The sequence below is a fragment of the Rhinoraja longicauda genome, chromosome 9, assembly GCF_053455715.1.
Source record: "Rhinoraja longicauda isolate Sanriku21f chromosome 9, sRhiLon1.1, whole genome shotgun sequence".
Taxonomy (NCBI): Eukaryota; Metazoa; Chordata; class Chondrichthyes; order Rajiformes; family Arhynchobatidae; genus Rhinoraja; species Rhinoraja longicauda.
The window spans coordinates 27,703,823-27,713,567 of NC_135961.1; the positions used below are offsets into that span (position 1 = coordinate 27,703,823).

The 9,745-nt window shown below is 41.0% G+C and overlaps 1 protein-coding gene across 1 annotated transcript in view; it reads left to right on the forward strand.

Moving 5' to 3' along the window:
- The window catches only part of srbd1 (S1 RNA binding domain 1), a 210,512-nt gene extending 201,688 nt beyond the window's left edge, over positions 1 to 8,824 (forward strand). The window contains exon 22 of the mRNA XM_078405828.1: positions 7,625 to 8,824. Within this exon, the coding sequence (XP_078261954.1) occupies positions 7,625 to 7,914 (290 nt within the window). The 3' untranslated portion in view covers positions 7,915 to 8,824. The remainder of the gene's footprint in view (positions 1 to 7,624) is intronic.
- The last annotated feature ends 921 nt before the right edge of the window (positions 8,825 to 9,745 follow it).

Below are 9,745 nucleotides of genomic sequence, written 5' to 3' on the forward strand. Positions count from 1 at the left end.
TGCCCTGAACTGTCCTCTCACCAGCTAGATTGCTGGTTTGACCTCCCATCGACCTCATTGGAGACCTTTGAACTATCTTTAATTGAACTTTATCGGACTTTATTTTTCACTAAAAATTATACCCTTTATCCTCCATCTGTACACTGTTGACGACTTGATTGTAATCACATATAGTCTTTTCTTCGACTGGACAGGTCACAACAAAAATCTTTTCACTGTACCTCAGTACATGTGACAATAATAAACTAAAGAGAGAAATAGTTCATCCTGCCTAGTCTTTCCACATTGGATGATCTTCCCTATCCCAGATAAACGTTCATTGTATTCCCTCTATCCTTTCTAAGATTATTCTTCTTTAGCATCAGTTTGAAATCAGTCTTTCCAACCTCGAGTCAGTGTCAGGGTGACTGGATCAAATACATGTGGGAGAATGGAGTGAAGGACATTTATGTCAAGAATAAGATCTCAAATGGTTCTTAAGTATTCCTTGTTGAAGGTGCTGACTGTTTCACTGCCTTTGATAAGTTGTCCTCCATTCCTGGCTCTTGAAATGGAGGAGACCTTAACTGTTTGAGCCTAGCTTTGTTTGTAGAGAGGAAATTACGTTCAGTTATCAGCTATTTTCTGGATTTTCAATTTTCATTCCACTCACCTTCTGTTGCATAGTTCACAAGTTTTTTGTTCGATGTGGATCTTGAGATGCCCGAAGAGCTATTTTAAACCCCTTTGGGTTTGATGGAGTTTGCTGGATCTGCTGAGCTTCCTCATCAAATCTCGTTCTCTTCTGCGAGAGTAGCTATGAGGCTCTTCAAAAATTCAATTACGGTGGAGTTCAGAGAAAGTCCAGGCAGTGTGAATGCTCGATGGCTCTAAGTTTGCTTGGAATTAAGTTATCTGTGAGACATTCACAAAGATGTGCTTTGTCTGCATGTCCCTTCAGACCTTTGATATTGGTTTTCTTGTGGCACTGTTTCAATGCTTCTGCAGTTTTGCAAGCCATAGTGATGGAAATAATAGAGCAGATTAGGTGAAGGCCAACCCAGCAATCTTTAGTATCTGCCATAGCATGAGTGATGTAGACATCCTTGAGATGGTGACACATTCTAACAGATGCCATGGCTGAATTAAGAATCTTGTCTTTCTGCCAAAAGTTGATGTTGGTTTTGGCAAGATCATATTCCAAACATTTGCTCAGGAAAAGCACTCGATTGGAGTTGGCTTTCCCACTCTTTTTTACTAATCACACCAGAAATCCAGATATTTCAATCCACTCAGACCTAGCATTGAAAAGTTGCCCAGGAGGATGGGTTTTTTTCCTCTGGGATGCAGGCTATGTTTTTTTTATAAGGCCAAGTAGAAATTTCCCAGAGCCTCATCCATAACCTATAGTAGTTAGAATGTGGATCAGTTTCAAAATCTCTGAAGTCACCTCTCACCGAAGACAGACATCAATGCCTTGAGCTCTTGACACAAAGTTGTATTCTGATCTTCTCATAAAGCCAATGTTCATAATGCATATGTATCAAACTTGATGTTTTATTTGTAGAAATGAACTGCAGATGCTGGTTTATACTGAGCATAGACACAAAGTGCTGGAGTAACTCAACGGGTCAGGCATCATCTCTGGAGAAAAAGCATGAGTGACGTTTCGGGTCGGAATCCTTCCACATGTCAATGTTTTTATTTATTTGTTGCTTTCGTAAGACAAAAAGACATTGTATTTAAAAATGCTAGCTAACTTGCATATATCTTTTGCTTCTAATGAGGCAAAACTTACTCGTACAGTCGTAAAATCATTTGCGTTGAACCAGAGATTAGTTTTCTTTACAGATACAGCGTGAAAACAGGCCCTTCGGCCCAGCAACCATCGATTATCCATTCAAAGGTTGGACAACTGCATTGGTGCTACCTCTTGTACCCATGCAGAACTCACTGACTTCATATACTTCACTTCCAATTTCCATCCTGCCCTTAAATATACCTGGACTATCTCCGACATCTCCCTCCCGTTTCTGAACCTCACCATCTCCATCACAGGAGACAGACTAGTGACTGACATCTACTATAAACCCACTGATTCGCACAGCTATCTGGACTACACTTCTTCTCACCCGGTCTCCTGCAAAAAGTCTATCCCCTACTCCCAAATCCTCCGTCTACACCGCATCTGGGCCCGGGATGAGGTGTTTCACACTAGGGTATCAGAGATGTCCTCATTCTTCAGGAAACGGGGTTTCCCCTCTTCCATTATAGATGAGGCTCTCACTAGGGTCTCTTCTACATCCCGCAGCTCCGCTCTTGCTCCCCCTCCCCCCACTCGTAACAAGGACAGAATCCCCCTCGTTCTCACCTTCCACCCCACCAGCCAGCGTATCCAACAAATCATCCGCCAACATTTCAGTCACCTACAACGGGACCCCACCACTGGCCATATCTTCCCATCCCCTCCTCTTTCTGCGTTCCGCAGAGACCGTTCCCTCCGTAACTCCCTGGTCCACTCGTCCCTTCCTACCCAAACCATCCCCTCCCCGGGCACTTTCCACTGCAACCGCACAAGATGCAACACCTGTTCCTTTACCTCCCCCCTCAACTCCATCCAAGGACCCAAACAGTCCTTCCAGGTGAGACAGAGGTTCACCTGCACCTCCTCCAACCTCATCTATTGCATCCGCTGCTCCAGATGTCAACTTATTTACATCGGCGAAACCAAACGCAGGCTCTGCGATCGCTTCACTCAACACCTGCACTCGGTCCGCATTAACCAATCTAATCTCCCGGTGGCCCAGCACTTCAACTCCCCCTCCCATTCCCAGTCTGACCTTTCTGTCATGGGCCTCCTCCAGTGCCATAGTGAGGCCCACCGGAAATTGGAGGAACAGCACCTCATATTTCGCCTGGTGGTATGAACATCGACTTCTCCAACTTTAGATAGGTCCTCTGTCCCTCTCTTCCCCTCCCCCTTCCCAGATCTCCCTCTATCTTCCTGTCTCCACCTATATCCTTCCTTTGTCCCGCTCCCCTGACATCAGTCTGAAGAAGGGTCTCGACCCGAAACGTCGCTCATTCCTTCTCTCCCAAGATGCTGCCTGACCTGCTGAGTTACTCCAGCATTTTGTGAATAAATACGTTCCATTCAAAGGTTCTATGTTTTCCCACTCCCTACACATTAGAGGCCAATTAACCTACAAAACCAGATGTCTTTGCAGATTATTATATAATTTTAATTATTTTAATGAGCATGTGTCAGCTCTGGGAAGTAATGGCAGAGATACACTGGAACAAGTTTGCTTTCAGATCATTACAGTGATGTTTTGTGACCATCATATTGATTATATGTAGGTTAATTGGCTGGGTAAATGTAAAAATTGTCCCTAGTGGGTGTAGGATAGGGTTAATGTACGGGGATCGCTGGGCGGCACGGACTTGGAGGGCCAAAAAGGCCTGTTTCCGGCTGTATATATATGATATGATATGATATGATATTACATTTGCACAATGGGGTGAAAGCCCAGTTTTCTGTGAAATATATACACCGATGAGCCTAAACATTATGACCACTGACAGGTGACAGTGATTATCTTGTTACAATAGCACCTGTCAAGGGGTGGGATATATTAGGCAGCAAGTGAACAGTCAATTCTTGAAGTTGATGTGTTGGATGCAGGAGAAATGGGCAGGAGTAAAGACCTGAGCGACTTTGACAAGGGCCAAATTGTTATGACCAGACGACTGGGTCAGAACATCTCTGAAACGGCAAGGCTTGTGGGGGCTCCCGGTCAGCAGTGGTGAGTACCTACCGACAGTGGTCCGAGGAGGGACAAACCACAAACCAGTGACAGGGTGTTGGGCGCCCAAGGCTCATCGATGCACAAGGTCAACGAAGGCTATCCCGTCTGGTCCGAACCGACAGAAGGTCTACTGTGGCACGTCACAGAAAATTCTAATGGTGGTCACGGGAGGGATGTGTCACAATACAGAGTACATCACACCCTGCTGCTTATGGGGCTGCATACAGAGGACCAACAGCATATTAGGCAGGTGGTCATAATGTTTTGGCTCATCAGTGTATGTTTAAACTGAAGTTATTGATTCAAAAACAACAGGTGTGCAGTGTCCTGCAGCACAACTACAATCTGGAAGGTGCTCAATCTTTTGCATAATGTGCCAAATCTGTTGTGTGCACAGAAGGCATAGTTGGACCAAGTGCAATCCGAATAGATGACTGGTTTTGAAGTAAATCTTAGTGGATAAAAGATTGTTGTTTATTCCTTTTTTTGCCAAATAGTCCTAATGCCTGAGTGATGGTAAATTGATTAAAGAATAAAGTCATTGCACAACAAGGTTAAATAGAAGGTAGATGCTGCTGGAAATAAATGATTTTAACCATTTTTTGAAAAGCAAATTGAAATAAATTATTATCACCAGAATGTGATGGGTGGCTCATCATAACAATAAAATTCCCAGGAATTGAAATGCATATCTCCACCATTTATTGTGGAATATTTATTGAAATCCAAAGTCAATACAAAACAGCACCTCACTGGATTGCTCCAGCTCAGCATTTCATTCTGTATCGATTCCATTTTAATTTTGTTCAGCTCACTCCCTTTTTTGTTTGCTACAGTTCTGCAGTTACAGAAATTCAAATTACGCAACAAATGACTAATTTAAACATTTTTGCTCTTTTTATTTACTTTAGTTCAGTCAAAGAAAGTTTAAAAAAATTGTTAGACTCAAGTCCAGAATGATTTCATCATATCCAAAGAAGGGTCCCGATCAGAAATGTCACCCATCCATGTTCTCCAGTGATGCTGCCTGACCCGCTGAGTTACTCCAGCACTTTGTGTCCTTTTACGATTTAATCATTTCTCATTTGCTTCGTGTCACTTTGGACTTTGAAGGATGCATCTCCATAGTTTTAAAGAATTTATTTATTACTAGGCTGTGCCCATCACTGGCAAGGCCAGTATTTGTTGTCCAAATATTTTTGTCCATGAAAAGGTGATAGTGAGTTGCCACCTTGGATTATTGAGGTCCAGCTAGTGAAACAGAGCTGTTGGGAAGGAAGTTCAAGGGAACAGAGGTATACTTCGAAATCAGGACGTTGTTTGTCTTGGAGAGGAACCTGTAGGTGGCAATGTTCCCACGGGCTTGCTGCCAGAATATTTGGTGGTGAGGTTGCAAATTCAGGTCCTAATGTTGCAGTAGCCTAGACAAATAACCAGTGCATTTTGCACAAAGTACATGCTGTAGCTGCAATTAGCTATTGATGAAGGCTATCAATGTTTAAAATTATATTTAGTATGCCAATCAAGCAGGGGTTGCTTTGTCCTGAATGATGTTGGGTTTCTCAAGTGTTATTGGTGCCGCACTCATCCAGGAGGAGGGGAGAACTCCACCGTGTCCCTGACAGGCTTTGGGACATCCGGAGGCCAGTCACATACCACAGAATATCCAGCATAGACACAAATGCTGGAGTAACTCAGCGGGTCAGGCAGCATCTCTGGAGAGGAATGGGTGACGTTTCGGGTCGAGACTCTTCTTCAGACAATCTTTTCTTCTGAAGAACGGTCTCGACCTGAAACATCACCCATTCCTCTCCAGAGATGCTGCCTGTCCCGCTGAGTTACTCTAGCATTTTGTGTCTACCTTCGATTTAAACCAGCATCTGCAGTTCTTTCCTACAGAATATCCATCTTCTGACGGCTGTTTTGCTAAGGCTAGTCTAGTTTTTGTTTGATACTGGTCTCACACTATGTCGATGCTCCTTTGGCATAAATGCCACCTACTCATAGCTTATTTTTATGTGCTCTCTTCAAAAGTTGTTAAGCTGCTATGATGATGATTGTAGGTTAGTGTACATGGGATGATGGCCAGTCGGCCAAAGGACCTGTTTCCGCACAGTAAGTCTAAAGTAAAATGGCCAAAGTAAAGTAGAAACAAAGTTACTTGGGAAGTAATGAACCTCTAACTATGTACACATCAATGTCAATTCTGGTGTAATTGCATTTATAGATATGTGACGGAACACATTTGGTGAATGTGGGAATGCAGAGGTAACATGTTATCTTTAAACTGTTGCTGGAAAACCAAAAGCATCAACACTGGTATTATTAACTGTCGATGGCAAACACATTTAGTCTGGTAAATTATTTGGTTACCTGCATGGTAAAGACATTGTTTAAAAACAGTGTGCCAAGTACTGAACTTTAGGGCATGTACTAATTCAATTGCAATAGTAGGTACCCACTCCACCCTGTTCTTGTGAGCCTCTTTCCTTAGAGCTGACACTCCATATCTAACTTGTGCAAGACCACTTTTACGTTGCTAAATTTCGATTTTCCTTAATCTCAGTTCATCTGATTGGCAACAGTCTCACCACTTAGCTGGGTCAACAGTGTAGGTTCTGTGCTTCATGTGGGATGATGCTTGAGTACAAAGAAAGACCATCTTTTCAATGAATTGTTAAACATAATCTGTTGGCCCAAGTAAAAATATAATCAAATAATAAATATAGCACAGCTGAAATTAAGCATAGGGGTTCTTGTCATTAGGATGCTGGCATACATTTATCCATTAGCCAGCACAATTAATAATAATAATAATAATAATGCATTACATTTATATAGCGCTTTTCAAACACTCAAAGACGCTTTACAGGGATTACTAGAACATAGTGAAGAAAATAAATAGATAAATAAGTAAACGAACAGAAAAAGGAGACAGAAGGTGAGGTAACGGTCAGTGGTTGAAGGCAGTGCTGAACAGGTGAGATTTCAGTGGTTTTGAATGTGGTGAGTGAGGAGGAGTCTCTGACGGTTTGGGGTAGTGAGTTCCAGAGGGTGGGAGCAGCGATGGAGAAAGCCCTGTCCTCCCAGGATCTGAGTTTGGTCGGGATGGGGGGGGGGGGGGGGGGGGGCAGGATGTTGGCAGCAGCAGAGCGGAAACAGTCTATCTGATGCTTTCTCCCTTTCCTCTGCATTATAGGTTGAGAGCTTCGATGTTTATTAGCTCCAGAATCTATTATTGAGAAAAATTCAAATAAATGCTTTACTTCCTTCCTGCAGTGGATCATTCAGTTTTACATGTATTTCTCCAATTAAATGTATTGCAAGCCAATCTGATTCTTTAATCTGCCACAATCATTTAAATCCTTCACATTCCCAAATGGCAAGCTCCCATTGACAAACATTGTCCATTTCTGAAGTTCACCCATTTTATTTAAGTGAGGAAGATGGTACACAGATGGTAGCATGTTCAGTGCTCAAGAGTTAGACAGATGTCATTAAGAGACTCCATGCCTTACTGAAGATATAATGGCAGCCAACTCAAGTCTCATCACAACTCAGTAAAATATATTTTGTGAATACTTTATTTTTCCTGTACATATATGTAATGTTCAAATATTCAACATTAGGAGGTGTGGGGGAGATGTAGATTTACAAACTGTATTTTACTACATAGCCAAATGACCAATGAAACTATGTGGCAAAATAAAAAGTTTCATTTCAAATAGCCCCACCTTTTTATATGTACATCTGAATACCCTAATCTATATATTTTTTCAAATTAAAACAAGACTAGAAATTGTTTCTAATGTGCCTTATTTTATGTTCCTGTGCAGGATTTGAACAACGTGATTTTAAAAGAAACATTGTCTCTCTTGATGATTTAAGAAACGGAACTGTTCTGACTGGAAGAGTGGAAAACGCTACTCTTTTCGGAGTCTTTGTGGACATAGGTGTCGGTAGATCTGGCCTGATCCCTATTCGTTACATTACTGCAGCAAAGCTACCTGCATCTAAAAGACGTCGAAGCCTAGGCCTTGGTCCGGGTGAAAGAGTAGAAGTTAAAGTAATGGAAGTTGATCGTGCAAGAAACAGGATTTCTTTGGATCTCATACGAGTTTTATAAAATACAAAACTTAATTTTCTTTTTTTTTTTTTGCATCTAACATGGCAGCAGCTAAAATTCAGAGCTGTTACCTTTTGGAGATTTTGAGATAATTGAATATTTTTTGGTAAATGATCTAAATTCAGAAACCCAAACAGTTAAGAATGTCTGAGCATCTGAGAAAGACACTTAAAGGTCTGAATTTGTAATTGCCTTTTTTATGAACAATTTGTCAATGAGGGAAAATAGTACGGGCATTTGTATATATAGAGTTGCTGCCTTATAGCACATACGACGCCAGAGACCCGGGTTCGATCCTGGCTATGGGTGCTTGTCTGTACGGAGTGTGTATGTTCTCTCCATGACCTGCGTGGGTTTATCTGAGATCTTCGGTTTCCTCCCACACTCCAAAGATGTACAGGTTTGTGGGCTAATTGGCTTTGTGTAAATGTAAAATTGTCCCCAGTGTGTGCAGAGTAGTGTTAATGTGCGAGGATCGCTGGTCGGTGCGGACTTGGTGGGCCGAAGGGCATGTTTCACTAAACTAAACACTCTAATTGGCTCATGTGGAACACAATCGGCATTTATGTTACATAACCTTGTTTGTTTGTTTGAAATAAAATACACACCCATGTTCTGAACCAGTAATATAGATTATCATGTATACAGATATGATTAATAATACTTTTTTTTCCTCATGTAATGGACAGAAATGCATTTTTCTTTTTGTGTAGAAACACAAGATGGGCAAGAACTGTATTCTCATAAAAATAGAGGTTTGCCTGTTATGCTAATTTTTGTATCATTGAGGACACATATACAAATTAAGTTGCAATATTTCAAAAAGCAAGTTCATTCATCAGATCAAATTGGAATGATGATGTGAGCAGAAAAATTAAAAAGTTCATGGGGAATTTAAATAAAAGTAAATTGTACAGAAGCAGCAGAGATTTGCATGCCTACTATATTGCTTTGTCTAACAGTGCATCCCTTAAGAATTCCAGTAGTGGCCTCTCCATAGCACAACCCAGCTGCTTGTGTTGAGTGACAGATTTTGCAGACCAATACAGATGCCAAACTCTAATAAAGTAAAAGCCTAGGGAAAACAAAAGGCAATTATTGGAGGGTAGAAATGCACTAATCAGGCATTTTCAAAATTAATCCCATATTCCCCTACTGTATTAGATCTCTTGTTTTTTTTGTTATTTATCCAGTAACCCAAAGCTTGAATCAAAATTCTTTGCCTCCAGCCCATTCTGCTCTCAAAGGGCATTTGTTCCAAGGAATAATGTTGGAAATGGCTTACAATTAGTTTCTGCTTTAAAAAATCACTAATGAGTTCCTAGGGAACATAATAAAAATATGATAGCTTAAATATTAATATTTGAATTGGACAATTAAATATGCACAAATTAGTTTGCATTCAGCAATACTGATTTTAAGGATATAAAACCAATCACCTAATAATTCCTGGTAAACAGAAGGACACAATTTCAAATTAGTATCCTTCAGATTAGTTTTCAGATAATATGAAAATAAGTAGCATAAAAATCTGATGTTTACAATTTTTTTAAAGTATACAATTACGTACTGACACATAATATTGACACTATAATGCTTTGTAGCTGACATATCACAATCAGACGAGAGAGAAAAAAATCAGGGCTGACTCGTGCAGTGCTGGGGAATTGCTGCACTGTTGGAGGTGCCATCTCCAGGGGAGATGTTTCACTGAGGAATGGTGGTGAACAGATCCATAGTTCATTGAAGAGCCGGGAAGCAGAGTCCATGTTTATCTCTCAATCGATATTTCCAAAATGTATTTTTCATCTTGCTGTTTGTGTGAGTTTGT